We start from the raw sequence: 15,986 nt of genomic DNA, 5'->3' as shown, positions 1-15,986 counted from the left end.
GTTTAGTAATTTTATGTCATTTTATTAGTTTTAGGGATGAAAAATATAACGGCCACCATATCGGTATCGGCCGATATATGATCAGTTTCAATGTTGTCGTTATCAGGCCGATAAGATCGTTTGTCCACTGTCTTAAAGCTGATAAATAATGTATTATTTCCTTCAGTTTGAGACACTTCAGATACGCTCTGTTCACCATGATGTTTTAAATATGATTGGAATCACTTCAAAAGGAAAATGCCGTGCAACATGTGCAGCGCAAGTCTTTCATAGGCTATATAAAATTGTAATCGGTCTCTCAAAAATTATATAAAATGTGGATTTAGATTTATCGGCCAATATATCGGTTATCGGCTTTCAAGTATAAAGAATTATCGGTTATCGGCCAAAAATGTTGTATCGGTGCATCCCTAAAAAAGTATTTCAGTTTAATTAATTATTTCAGCTTTAGTGCCGGTTTAGTAATTTTAGTACTTCTTAGACTTTTTATTTTAGTCATCTGCCAAGTCAAGATAACATTTCATTTTTTTTGTTAGAAAATCTTTTCAAATATATTTATGCATAGATATCACAAAGTTACACTACATAACTTGCAGCTATTATTGCAAAATATATGTTCACTGTAAAAAAAAACTGCCAACTGTGGTTGCCAGAATAATTCAGTAAAATTACAGTAAAAATGTAAACACATTTACAGAAAAACATGTACATTTACAGTTTAAAACTGTAATTTACACACACAAAACATTTTAAACTGGTAAATCCAACAGAATATGTACAACTGATAACAAAAAACATCATATTTTTTTACATCAAATGTGAAATGCCACACAGGAAACTCGGTATACGGCTTTTCACTGTAAACTATAAGATGATTATTTTGTTCTTTTTACTTAAAAAAAAAAAAAGAAGGTACATTTAACAGTATTACAAAATGTAAGGTTAGATCTATTTAATTTTCCTCCATATAGTCTGGGAACTTACTAAACTTACTCTTACTGTCGCATTTTTTACAGTCGCATTTTTACTGTCTTCTACAGTTAGATTTACTTTTTTTTTTTTACAATACTGTTCTGTACTATCATCATTCAAAAGTCTCTTCTGCTCACCAAAGCTGCATTTATTTAATAAAAAATACAGTAAAAACAGTAATATTGTTATAACAGTAATATAATATTATCACAATTTCAGTTAAATGTTTTCTGTGTGAATATATAGTAAAGTTGTATTTATTCCTGGGATGCAAAGTTGAATTTTCAGCATCATTCCTCCAGTCTTCAGTGTCACATGATCCTCCAGAAATCAGTATAATGTGCTGAGCATTTAATTCCAGGATCTTTGGATGAATAGAAAGTTCAAAAGAACAGAATTTAGTGGAAATAGAAATCTTTTCTGACATTATTTAAAAGTGTCTTTAAATAAGAGGGCCAATCAGTCATTTGAAGAAATATTATAAAGACAATTTTTTTTTTTCATAACAACATGCATTTATGAATCATTCACAGTGAAACCAGAAACAAAAGTTAATGGGTTAAATTTGGATTTCAAGTTGACTTCATGGAGAGTCACAAGACTCGTGTGGGATGGTCATTTTTAATCTCGGATCACTAAAACCGGCTCATTCCAGAGATAATCGATTTATTGGCAGATGGGAAGGCCATTCTGCAGTTTGGAGCGTCTCCCTGCTGAATGGATTCATTGTGTCGGATTGACTTGATTTCTGTTGCGTGCCACGAGTTATCGGACACGGATGTCGTTTTAGACCAGATAACACCAATGCCAGCAAAGAAGCAAATTCTTTCTTGGGAAACGATAATGATTGATCCCTATTTGCATTTACAGCAGTGTTCTCAATTGTATTAATGATTTTATTAAATGCAAATGTTTTCTGGGTGGGTTAGGGAGTGAAAGAAGAATTTACAGAGATTAAATATTTCTGAAGGGAGTGTTTGAAAAGAAACAAAGTTATGTGGAGGAGAGAGCAGTCAGCGCTTTAAAAGTGCGCTTGTGCAAATGATATTGTGTTCAATCAAGACCACATTCTACATCCCTGTTGCATTAGACTTCTCCCTGGAGCTAGTCAAGGTCTCCTGCACCAAAACACTCGTAATTTAGTTTAACATGATCATTTTCCGACCTCTCTCTGACCTTCTCAACTCTATTCCAAACTACAGCTCTCAAATCTCATTTGCACTACGTTCAGTGAATTACATTGATCAGATATGTCATATTGTGATCATGCACAGAGTGATTGTGGATTTGCATAAATGCAGTTAAGACTTTAAAACTGTGGTGGAGGGAAAAATATTCAGAGGGAATAATGTTACACACTCTTAGAAGAAAAGGTTCTATATAGAACCTTAAAAGGTTCTATAGGCGCTTCGTATTTGGAACCCCTAAAAGGTTCTATATACAGAACCCCTTTTAAGGGTTTTTAAGAACCAAAAGGGTTCTTTCTTGTCATTATAGAACCTTTTTAGCATAAAAGGTTCTTTGGAGTTGAGTAAAGAACCCTATGGTTCTATATAGAACCCCAATGAACCCTTGTTTCATTCAATATGTTACTTTCCATTTCTTTGTAATTATTCGTGAAGTTTACCTGCAATTTGTGAGTTAAAATGGTTTCAAAGTAAATACTACATCAGCATTTTTGTTCAGTATAGTGCACACTTGTTCATTTGGAGTTTTTAATTGTACTTTTAAAATCATTTGTATTAATATAATAATTTATGTCCTTTTTTGGAGTTTTAAGCACCAGAAGGAGGTTTGAACTGTGAATGTTAGAGTATTTGTACAAACTACAAAGACCTGTTTTTCATCATATGATATGAAATGATGCTGAAAGCTTTGGCTGGATCTGTATCTGTGCTTCTGTTCTATGAGAATCCTGTGACTCTGATGGGGTGAAAGCATGTGTGATGTTGTGACCGTTAACACACACTCAAATACTCATGGAAAAGTACAAAACAACATCTCCCCTAGTGCACTGACTCATGGTCATTCAGGGTTCATTGTGTTCTTCAGTGTTACATTGTAACATTATCCAGTGTTTTAGAATGTTCGAAATGTTGAGTGGAACATATTAAAGTGCAACATCTTTAGATAATGCTATTTTGAAGATTGCTAATTTTGTTTTGTAGTCTCCTACAATCAGTTTACATGCATCCAAGATCAAAAAACACTTTAATTTTCTAGCATCAGCTCTTTTCTCAGTGTCTGAAACGGTTCGATTCACGCTTTAAACCGCTCCTTTCCGTGAGCCTGCTCTGCTCTGATTGGTCGGATGGCCCAGTCTGTTGTGATTGGTCTACTCTGCTCTTTATTGGTCAGACGGCCCAGTCTGTTGTGATTGGTCTACTCTGCTCTGATTGGTCAGATGGCCCAGTCTGTTGTGATTGGTCTACTCTGCTCTGATTGGTCAGATGGCCCAGTCTGTTGTAATTGTTCTACTCTGCTCTGATTGGTCAGATGGCCCAGTCTGTTGTGATTGGTCTACTCTGCTCTTTATTGGTCAGACGGCCCAGTCTGTTGTGATTGGTCTACTCTGCTCTGATTGGTCAGATGGCCCAGTCTGTTGTGATTGGTCTACTCTGCTCTGATTGGTCAGATGGCCCAGTCTGTTGTAATTGGTCTACTCTGCTCTGATTGGTCAGATGGCCCAGTCTGTTGTGATTGGTCTACTCTGCTCTGATTGGTCAGATGGCCAGTCTGTTCTGATTGGTCTACTCTGCTCTGATTGGTCAGATGGCCCAGTCTGTTGTAATTGGTCTACTCTGCTCTGATTGGTCAGATGACCCAGTCTGATGTGATTGGTCTACTCTGCTCTGATTGGTCAGATGGCCCAGTCTGTTGTGATTGGTCTACTCTGCTCTGATTGGTCAGATGGCCCAGTCTGTTGTAATTGGTCTACTCTGCTCTGATTGGTCAGATGACCCAGTCTGTTGTAATTGGTCTACTCTGCTCTGATTGGTCAGATGACCCAGTCTGATGTGATTGGTCTACTCTGCTCTGATTGGTCAGATGGCCCAGTCTGTTGTGATTGGTCTACTCTGCTCTGATTGGTCAGATGGCCCAGTCTGTTGTGAGACAATAACTTATTTGTTGTGCACTTTGATCTTTAAAACTTTGCAGACTTTTTACCTTCACAAAGAGCTATATTACACACTGCAGACATAATATGAATGTGTTAATGTGCATATTTGCATTTGCATTGAAAACCGAATTGTCTTTCTCATTTGTAATGTTTGTTCATACTATCACAACTCAAAACTTCCCAGTCATTTCAGAACACGATATAACCCTTTAGTAAACACATTTTTGTAGTTTTGCAGCTTTGTATCTCAATAAGATGTCTATTGTTTGGAGGCTTGTTTTATTGCAGAGCTGATGTCATTTCAATGGTACACCAATCTCTTTAAAATCACAATCTGTGTTCGTTCTTCCAGAAAGCTAGTTTCGGAGAGCGAAGTTATTAATTCAAACCGAGCCAAAGAAAGACAAGCTAATTAAATCTGGAAAATGATTGGCATGTAGATGAGAATCACGTTGTACATCATGCACAATTTATTTTTCAATGCGTGACTTTTTGTCATTCTTTCATAATGCCCCCGAAATATCTGATGTAAAGCAACATAACAATATTAGCAATTAAAAAGGCTTTGAATTTGATGAAATTCAAAAGATGCACGATATAGAAATTTGATTGATAACCAATTTTTTAGATATATATTGTTAACTTGTTTTTTAATAAAATGCATGAAAAAATATAATTATATTAAAAATAATTGTATTATGGAACAGTGTTCTCTACTATATTTACATTGAACTTTACATGCTTAAATTAAAATTTGATTTTGATGTTTGATAGAATCAACTGATATCTTTAGAGCGTTTCTATATTTACTGTAGATAATTTTCTATAACTTGCCATACTTTTTATTTTTTATTATTATGTAGCACTTTGGGATTTACTTAAATATAAAGTGCATTATAAATTAAATGTATTTATTATTATTATTATTATTATTATACTGTTTGAATTGAAAGAAAAAAATGCAGATCTGCTTCAGATATGAATAATTTAAAAAAGTAATAATGATACTGTGCATCTCTAATCACAAACACTACTGAAACCGCCACTGTGCTCTGCTAATGGGAGCATTTATCTTTTTTTTTCTTGCAAATATAGATCATCTGATGACCGTGCACATGCATCACATGGTCTTCAGACTCGTGTTTGACAACCAGCAGCTCGTGAGATCAGTTTAAGTTTTGCCTTCTGATCAGTTGTCGTCCCTAGTGTAGTGGTTAAATTTAGGATAGAAATGCGATAAGTGTGGATCATCTTGAAACCAGAACTCTTCCCAGCCCTGGTGAAGAGCTGACGGGTCTGTCTCGCTGCATTATGGACACACTCTGACCCTGTACACAATAGAAGACTCACACACACTGACCCAGCCCCCTCTGTGCATCGATTATATTCTGCTGTCAGCAATCTCAAGTGTGCTCTGCGACACACACACACACACACACACACACACACACACACACACACACACGCATGCAGTTGCACCAGCTGATCTGCCGTTATTGTTTTGCACCTGTCACAGCAGCGCTTCAAACAGTGTGCGTGTGTGTGTGTGTGTGAGAGAATGTTATAATCTGACATTAATATTTAATTGTTGCTTTGACGGGGGGATGTTGAGGTTAAGCTGTCTTGATTCGGGTGCTTTTTTTTTGTGCATGGTTTTTGACACTCGGCAAGAGAGAGATAGAGAGAGAGAGGGAGGGAAAGGGGGAGGTTTGAATGTATTCTCATCTCCGTTTGCTCGTGTTCAGACCTCCACAGCCAGACACAACCATCAACCTTTATGGCACCCAGAAAATTGCAGATTTACTTTAAATTATACACACGCCTGAAAGGAAACCGACACGTATGAGACCAGCAGACACACTGAAATGATTCTCGCTTGTTTTTTTGTGTGTGTTTTTTTGTGGTTGTCCTCCCTGAGCTTCAGAGCGTCTGACCGGTGAGTTTAAGGAACGTTTCTTGTATTGTTTTGGATGTTAGGCTATTGGATGCATATTGCTAATTTTAATAACGCATAGAGTAGACAATTGATCAGTTGATTTTATAGATTTTCTTTTTGTGGTTGTTTTCTCTGAGCTTCAGAGCGTCTTTAACCAACACTTAGTGGGTTTAAGTAAAAAAAAAAATTGTTATTAGGTGGTTGTTTTATTGGTTGTCTGTTGGTTGTTAAGATTTAGTTTTGAAAGTGTCCTTCTCGTTTGCATGCTTCTGTAGCATCGCTAATGCAATTTATCATATTGAAGATTATTATTTACATGCATATCCCATATGCACATTCATAATTCCACAAATTCCAAACAAATCAAAACCCATCAGAACACCACCTGCAAAAGCCTAACATTGTGTTAGCAAGATTTGCAGAAAACGTAAAGATATCTAGTCTTGTATTGTCTGTGTATTGTCCTCCTGCCAGGCTTTAGTAAGATGTAGTTTATCTGTGGCTGTTGGCACGTGTCCGTATGTCTCCTTCAGCCGTAATCAAATGCATATTTAAACCTCCACTGTAATCAGTGTTTTCTCTCTTCAAATGTGAGTTTGTGTCGGTTCGGTGTGTGTGTGTGTGTGTGTGTGAGAGTGAGAGAGTCTTCTGTAGCAGCATTGCAAGATCAAAGCACACGCACACAGCGTTTCAAGACACATCTCATTTCAAAGTGCATAGGGCTCATGCATCCCTTCAGAGTGAACACTGTATGTGTGTGTTTTATTGTCAAAATAAAAGACCCACTTCTGACATACAGAGAAACTTGACGGCCAATGCCCGTAATTAAAAAATATCAGCCTTGGCACTAGAAATTCTACAAATCGCATGATTTGAGGAATCTTTCATGTCTGAAGCACAAACGCTGCAGGATGATGCACACATTTGAGGGTTGATCACATAATACTGATGCTTGACTTGGCAAACTTAGATCTTTGCATTCGGTCTTAAAGTGACAACAGCCTAATAAACCTGCTGCCATCTGTAGGCGTGTTTCCATTACAGATTTGCGCAAAACTTTTTCGATTTTTATTTATTTATTTTTTCCTCTAAATGTCAATAAAAAACTATTGCAAAATGACGGCGTCTCCATTAACCGATGTTATGCGACTAAAACCTAATTGTTCCCTCTCGCGAGAAGTTTATATATTGCAGCCGCCACACTAGCCATCATTATTAATCGAAGGAGACGTATGTGTGTTATCCAAGCATTAATGGTAAGGAAAGACACTTATAGTGTGAGCGGCACATATAGCCTATACTGTATGAGGAGTTTCTGGGCCTTTCTCCCTCATTTCTGAGGACTTGGTTGTGGCATTTCTTTGAGGATTCAGATTCAGATTCAGAGATTCAGATTACTCCCATCTAGCTGTGAAATTGTATATGACTACCAACTGAATATTACTTTCTAGCCCATCCCATTCCGAGGGCATTTTGACTCCTACGGTGGCGTATTATTTCTAATCTGCCGGCAGTCGCGAGTAATCTCTCCCGAGTCCCTCACATTCGTCATCGTCACGGTGTCATCATTAAGTGTAAAAACACGAAAGGCGAAGCTTGAATTTCCAGGTATGTCCCTCTTTGGCTAATGTATTTTCAAGATGGAGGCGTAACATGGCATCCGCCATTCGAGCAGCTCACCCGTATGTATTCTAAATGGCAGATTTACGCTTACGAGAATACTTGATTAGTTGGTAGAAGTAATTATACATTAATGAGCACATATAATTTTGAAAGAACAGTGGTTTTTGCTAAGAATCAACTAAAAAATTACACAGTGTAGCTTTAAGCGTATTTTCAATTCGCAATTTCAATTTGAGCAATTTGAAGGGTAATGGAAACGCGGCTTGTGTCATCAATGTTAATCAAACAACAAAAGACAAAAAGAAAATCACTCACTGCTCTCGACTGAATAACTTTTGAATCTTCAATAAGAATATAATTCACTCAGTGAGGACTATGCAATTTATTATATTTTTATATCCGATTATTCAATGTCTGTCGTATTTCTTACTACATGTTAAATAAACCTTTTATGCTAAACTCCAGTACAGAGACATAAATAAGCTGTTTAAACTGGAAAGCGATTGTGTCAGAAACTAGGATCTGTATAATTCACAGATCCCACAATATCAAAATTAGTCTTTTTTTTTAGCTTAATTAAATAAATGCTTTGTTTTCATAATAAAGAGGACGTTTTAAGCTAGGAAACTTAAAGTATGTGTTAATGGTACAAAGACCTCCTTATATGTCAAAAAAATCAAGGCAAATTTTATTTCTCATGTCATGAGCCCTATAAGTTTGAGCAAGTTTCTATTTCAGAGAGAAACCCTGGTTGCAACCTTTTTGTAAAGGAATCAAGATTTCGACGTGAATGTAGTGGCGCCTGGTAAATGAATACCTTTACAATGCATATGGGATCTATTGGGAGAATTTGATTATGGCTTGTGTTTTCCGTCTGCTTGCAGATTTATACACCTCAGGTTCTTGAGGAATTTCATAACCTCATTGGAAACTTCTGGAAATATAACAATTGGGTCGTATTGTGGAAACCCACAGAACTGGAGCGTTTGCGTATCATAAATGTTCCATTCCAAGCGTCTCTTCATTCCTGAAGCACTTCATTAAAGGAAAAAAAATAAGCATTTGACCTTTAGTGGCCCGTTGCATTCTGGGAGAACCCTACAGGGATCGATGAGACGGTCGTGACCGCCCGTCACGTTTGGGTAATTAGCTGCCATTGTTCTGAGGTGAGAATGAATAGAAATCCAGCCATTGGTTCAAAGCGGAGATGTTTGACACATGCAAATGAGCAGTGATGTTGCTATGCATAATTGTCAGAACATCTCAATTAATCCCTGATGGTCCATTCTTTGTGTACTCTGATGGTCATACCTATATGTTAAACTGTGATTTACAGTGTTAGCATTGTGCGGTTCTGTTGTGGGTTTCATGAACCCTAATGAGGAGAAGTGGGCTAGACGACTGGCATACGTTTGTCTCCCAGAGGACTTCAGTGATGTCTCAGACTCGAGCCTCGGGGCCTTCTGGAGTCGACGTCACAACTCGCATCTCAAACACGTCTTCTAGAGCTGCCAAGAGACATTCAATAACCAATTAAACATTTTTAAGTGATTTTAAATTGACTATTTATTAGGGTTGTAACGATTAATCGCGATTAATCGAAATCCAAAATAAAAGTTTGTGTTTACATAATAAATGTGTGTGTATTGTGTATAATTATTTTGTATATATAAATACACACACATGCATGTATATATTTAATACAAATGTGTTATTTATATATAAAATAGTTCTATTTATATATAATATAAATCATATAAAAATATATATGCAGTATATAAATGCAAATATTTCTCAAATATATACATGCATGTGTGTGTATTTATATATACAAAATAATTATACACAATACACACACATATATTATGTAAACACAAACTTTTATTTTGGATTTCGATTAATCGCGATTAATCGTTACAACCCTACTATTTATCTAAGAACTAAACTTGACTGGTTTTAAACTGGTTTTAAATCATTTGTATCGTCTAAATGCATAATGTAAAATGACTGGACAATAAAATCCCACACAAATTTTCTTCAGTCAAGATTTTTCTTCAAGATTTTCTTTTGAAAAAAGGTCAATACTGTTGTTCAGCAAGGATGCATTAAATTAATCAAAAGTGACAGTAAAGACATTTAATATTATGTTAAATGATTTCTATTTCAAATAAATGCTGTCTGTCTATTTATCAAAGAGTCCTGAAAAAAAACTATCACGATTTTCTCAAAAATATGAAGCAGCACAACTGTCGCAAATGTGTTCAAGATTATCTTACCAAGCTCACACTTTTGAATAGTTTGAATAATCGTTTTCTTGCTGTTCCCAGTGTAGTGTGTTTCCTTCATTGGCTTGCATCTGTTGACACACTGAATCATTTATGAAGCTGACAGTGTGCTGCAGCTTTAATCTGTTTTCATCCTGTTGTGCTCTGATCTGTTCAGATATTAAGTTCGACTAGAGCTGAAGGAAATATATTGTATATAAACTACCTGTGTATATACGGATAAAACTCGAAAAATTTTAATATCGTGCAAAAGTTAATTTATTTCAACTTAAAAGGTGAAACTAATGTATTATATGGACTCATTACATGCAACGTGAGATATTTCAAGCCTTTATTTGTTATCATTTTGATGATAATGGCTTACAGCTTATGAAAACGCCAAATTCAAAATTAGAATATTGTGTTTTTTAAAAGGTTTTCATAAGCTGTATGCCATAAACATCAAAATGATAACAAATAAAGGCTTGAAATATCTCACTTGGCATGTAATGAGTCTATATAATATATTAGTTTCACCTTTTAAGTTGAATTACTGAAATTCATTACTTTTGCACGATATTCTCAATTTTCGAGTTCACCTGTCCTGTATTGCTCTATTTTTAGCACCAATGATTTATTCAGCACAGTGTTTCTCTTCGGTTTCAGGGTCTCTATTAATATATTTTTCGCTAATGAAAACGCTCATACCTTTGTGCAGGTGATGGAATCTAATATTCCTGTAGTTAATAAGATCTGACTCATGTTCTCTGTCCACGTCGCTGGATTCCAGAACTGTTCTATTCATTCTCTGGGGTTCCGCTGTCGCCATGGCGATGGAATCCCCACCAAGCTGGCGGAAACCCCTCTCTCCTTTAGATGAGGCAGCCGTAGTGTTCATCAGCCTTGTGTCGCTCGCTACGAGGGCCATTTGTTTGCAAGAACAGCTGTGCGTATGTGTGTGTGTGTGTTTGTGTGTGCGCGCGTGTGTGTGTGGTTAAAAAGTTACCATGGTAATCATACTATCCACCATAATATGTTACTATTAATTGTTAATATAAAAACTGTAATAACTTGGTATTTGTCAATGTTGGTGGTCTACACAGCTATTTTTTAAATTAGATTTCTCAGTAGTGTTGCTTGTTTTTTAGTTCAAACGCTATTTTATTGGTTAGTGTTGTCACCTGCCAAAGATTTCAGTAATCTAGTCTTGGGTCCCATCACGTGGTCATCAGCCAAAAGTTTTGAATAAGTTTGAACTTTTTGGATTCGGATTCGGATTGAATCGCTCTGTACTTGGGAGCTGTTTCTTATCGCTCTAGGGAGCCAAATGTGTTCGCAAAGCAGTCTGAATATTTTTTTTTACTAATAGTCATTCTAATAGTACTAGAACAAGTATAACTTGACCTCCTTATTGAACTAAAAGTAATATTACCATCTCTTGTATTATTTATTTCTAGACTCATTATTTGATTAACCTGCCAAAAAAATCTAAAACACAAAATTACATTTAAATATCTACATAACTCTATTTTTGTGGCACCACTCATTAAATTAAACATAAAGAGGTCATGTGACAATGTAGCATACGGCTGGGCTTTGTGCGTTTTTCTAAAGAATAGGCAGTGTAAAGTACATGTGCAGTATGTTAGTATTGTATTCTGAGCGCTGCCTTTGTATGTGTGCAAGTTGAAATATCTCCCCCTCCTAATCTGAAAGTCCTTGTGTCCTCTCCACAGATCCGTGAAGAGCTCTCTCTCCATCTTCAGCCTGAGACGTGAACCTCAGAAAGACTCTTTAATGAATCAGTATTCGCCGCTCGATGCCATGGCGTTCAAGTGAGTAGTTGTTTGCTTCTGCAGATATGTTGAATGCTTCCTCTGTTGTCCTGCTTTTTCTCCTGTATGATCTCAATCCCTATCATCAGGTTAGCAGGGATGTGGTTACGTCTTCAGGCAAACGCATGGAAAACACTGGCATATAAAGGGTCTTTTCTCCGAGGGCCCCTTGGAGACGTTTGGCATTTGCATGAAAGCTGATTTGCATTTTCATCTTGGCTGAGTCGAGTTTTCTGATGCTGGATGCTTGTTGGCTGCTCTCTTGTTTTCTTGTTTCTTTTTGACCCAAATTCCTGTTTTGTTTTCTTTTTATTTCTCTTTTTCTCTTTCTCTCCTGCTTGCCTTTGCCAGTTCGCAGACAATAAGGAATGAAAATAATGACCATCTTCATTGGTGTTGGTCAGCTGAGGGCAGTGATTGAGGTTTTATTCTCTGGACTCGAGTCCGAATCGAGACTTTATTCTCTGGACTCGAGTCCGAATCGAGACTTTATTCCCTGTACTCGAGTCCGAATCGAGACTTTATTCTCTGGACTCGAGTCCGAATCGAGACTTTATTCTCTGGACTCGAGTCGGACTCGAGACTTTATTCTCTGGACTCGAGTCCGAATCGAGACTTTATTCTCTGGACTCGAGTCGGACTCGAGACTTTATTCTCTGGACTCGAGTCGGACTCGAGACTTTATTCTCTGGACTCGAGTCCGAATCGAGACTTTATTCTCTGGACTCGAGTCGGTCTCGAGACTTTATTCTCTGGACTCGAGTCGGACTCGAGACTTTATTCTCTGGACTCGAGTCCGAATCGAGACTTTATTCTCTGGATTCGAGTCGGACTCGAGACTTTATTCTCTGGACTCGAGTCCGAATCGAGACTTTATTCTCTGGACTCGAGTCGGTCTCGAGACTTTATTCTCTGGACTCGAGTCCGAATCGAGACTTTATTCTCTGGACTCGAGTCGGTCTCGAGACTTTATTCTCTGGACTCGAGTCGGTCTCGAGACTTTATTCTCTGGATTCGAGTCGGACTCGAGACTTTATTCTCTGGACTCGAGTCCGAATCGAGACTTTATTCTCTGGATTCGAGTCGGACTCGAGACTTTATTCTCTGGACTCGAGTCCGAATCGAGACTTTATTCTCTGGACTCGAGTCGGTCTCGAGACTTTATTCTCTGGACTCGAGTCCGAATCGAGACTTTATTCTCTGGACTCGAGTCGGTCTCGAGACTTTATTCTCTGGACTCGAGTCGGTCTCGAGACTTTATTCTCTGGACTCGAGTCGGTCTCGAGACTTTATTCTCTGGACTCGAGTCGGTCTCGAGACTTTATTCTCTGGACTCGAGTCCGAATCGAGACTTTATTCTCTGGATTCGAGTCGGACTCGAGACTTTATTCTCTGGACTCGAGTCCGAATCGAGACTTTATTCTCTGGACTCGAGTCGGTCTCGAGACTTTATTCTCTGGACTCGAGTCCGAATCGAGACTTTATTCTCTGGACTCGAGTCCGACTCTCTGGACTCGTGACTTGACTTGGACCCACGGACTGATGACTCGTACTTGGACTCGGACTCGAGGATATATAAAATCGGACTTGAGCATTTTCTTGGATGTTTTTGTTGTTTACCATTTACATCAATTTTGATTGTTGCATTTAAACAAATATAATCGTGCCACAACTACCGGTAGTTGGCAATGATTTGAACTGGTAATGGTAATGGTGAACTGGTAATGGTAATGGTGAACTGGTAATGGTAATGGTGACTCGACTCAGACTCCTCTTTGGTGACTCGGACTCGGACTCGACAGTTGGTGACTCGACTACAACACTGGCTGAGGGTGTTTTAAAAGAATTTGACACAAATGCTGATGTTTTTGCTGAAAGTGCTCTTTACTGTAAATGTATTGCAGCTTTATGAAATGTGACCCTGGATCATAAAAGTCACGAGTTGCACGGGTATATTTGTGGCAATAGCCAACAATACATTGTATGGGTCAAAATTATCGATTTTTCTTTTATGCCAAAAATCATTAGGATATTAAGTAAAGATCATGATCCATGAAGATATTTAGTAAATGTCCTACCGTAAATATATAAAACATGTATTTTTGTGAGTGAATGCAGCACAATCGTGAACATAAATGCACAACTTTAAAGACTATTTTCTCAATGTTTTTTGCACCGTCAGATTCCAGATTTTCAATAGTTGTATCTCGGCCAAATACTGTCCTATCCTAACAAACCACACATCAATGGAAAGCGTATTTATTCAGCTCTCAGATTATGTATAAATCTCAATTTAAAAAAATTTACCCATGTGACAAAATTCATAAAGGAACACAAGTATATGTTTGGTTTGTTTCCTCACACAGGAACACAATAATCATGTTAAGTGGGGTCAAGAAGGGATGCGTGATATTAGAAATAATCCATTTAATTAAATTGTAGCTTTCGTGATCTGGCTATCGCATTAACCCATATCATGATATTGATTTTATTTCAATGTGTATATTATGCAGCCCTTGGATCTGCATTTACTTGTGTAGAGTCCTTTTTTGGCTTAATGATTCTGTCCTTCGGTTTTGAATATAAAGGCATTGGAAAACTTCGACTCATTTATATAGTCAGGGAAAGTAATGAATATTTAATATCCATGAAAATAATGTGATTTGCAGCGAAGTGCATCTTACTTGCTTATAAAAGTGATGGATTGGCAGGAAAATCCAGATGGCAAATGAAGTTGTCAGTCAATGCTGGCGTGTCTGTTAGTGATGGACGGATGTCAGCTACCGTTTCCATCCTGTGGAAAGTGTTGCAGCGACTCTGGGAAATTTGGACAGACTGAAACAGTCACATGATTTAATGCAGTCTCCCTGATTTTCTAGTGAATAAGCAATTTGTTCGTAGCCATTATTTTCGAATGGTGTCAGCAATCCTGAATCAGAGCTTTTGCTCCTTTTTAGATGCCGTTTCAATTTACGTTAGAGATCTTGAGGATACGGCGAATAGAAATGGGACAACTTAATTTTTATTCATTAAGTACAGTACACTATGTTGCTATATTGTGAATGGATATTATTATTTTAAAGGGGTGGTAAAATGCCCTTTTCACAAGATGTAAAATAAATCTATGATGTCCCGAGAGTGTGTGTGTGAAGTTTTAGCTTAGTTGTCACTTTTTGAGAGTGAGCAAAAATGCACCGTTTTTGTGTCTGTCCCTTTAAATGCAAATGAGCTGCTGCTCCCGGCGAAAAGAGGGCGGAGCTACAAGAGCTCGTTCTTATGGTGCGTTCTATTATTGTCAACGAACCGACTCGGCCCTCGGATATGACGTCACTTCCAGACTTGAAGCGCTCTGGTATGTTTTGCGCGCCCGATTCGGAGAAAAAACATGGACGCCACCTGGAAAGCTGTTGCTATGGTAGCACTGACCAGGCGCTCCAAAATAAATATGTTCTTCACAGTTTATCTTCTGTTAGCAACGCTAGCCACGTTAGTAACACCCGTTAGAAACAAGGCTTCATTCAATATTGCGTTCACAACAAGACTGATTCCCATACCCACAGGCAGTGATACGGTATTGCAGCGGTAAGGTATTGCAGTAATACGAGTGATTAAAATCGTCATTTAAGGCGAGACACGGCAGGCAAAAACATTGTTGTTTTTTTTCACGGTCAATTTTGAGATTTTGGGCTATTTGTCTTCAATAACATGTCTTCTTTCAGACGTGTGCTGAAAAAAAGTCCAAAATACACATTTAGGTCTTTATTTTACTACACTTTGTCTATTTGCGTCTGTAGATTTCTCTGAAATACAGCAAAAGTTGGCGTTCTAAATCAACGCGCTGCTCCGTGATCTCTGTCTTCTTCCTTTTAATCACGCACACGTCTGTAAAGCTCTCTCTCTTCTGTACAATGCTGTCGGATCTAAATATGGTCATTTCCTTTTAATCAGTAACCAATCGTGAAAGTAAAATGGGCATTTAACCCTAAAAGCGAAATCTCATTGGCTGATGTCAATTTCTGACAACCTGATTGGTTCAGATGCATCACGTGACGCGCTCTGACATTCAGATGTGTGTTTTTGACTGTTTTTCTGCTCAGTTGAAGGCCATAAATGCTGTGTTTATAAGTTTTGATGTGATTTAGGTGGTTTGTATTGTTGTTGCTAATGATTTGATAAGATATTGTGTCAGTAAATAGTTGTTTCCACTAAAAAAGTATGATTTTTTACATTACAAA

General features: G+C 37.5%; 1 protein-coding gene across 8 annotated transcripts in view; it reads left to right on the top strand.

Moving 5' to 3' along the window:
- Nucleotides 1-15,986, top strand: part of sema4d (sema domain, immunoglobulin domain (Ig), transmembrane domain (TM) and short cytoplasmic domain, (semaphorin) 4D) — a 73,384-nt gene that overhangs the window by 4,290 nt on the left and 53,108 nt on the right. For 6 of the 8 annotated variants that reach the window (XM_079586406.1, XM_079586398.1, XM_079586404.1 and 3 more), the window contains exon 2: nucleotides 11,653-11,751. Coding sequence is in view for 4 of the 8 variants with exons in the window: in XM_079586401.1 (XP_079442527.1) it covers nucleotides 11,714-11,751 (38 nt within the window). In the remaining 4 variants the exon portion in view is untranslated. Of the gene's footprint in view, nucleotides 1-5,810; nucleotides 6,030-11,652; nucleotides 11,752-15,986 lie in introns of those variants that run through there. The other 2 variants (XM_079586399.1, XM_079586397.1) reach the window with 1 other exon arrangement.

Source organism: Phoxinus phoxinus, assembly GCF_949152265.1.
Source record: "Phoxinus phoxinus genome assembly, chromosome: 17".
Lineage (NCBI taxonomy): Eukaryota > Metazoa > Chordata > Actinopteri > Cypriniformes > Leuciscidae > Phoxinus > Phoxinus phoxinus.
This window is presented reverse-complemented; position numbering and strand designations above follow the sequence as displayed.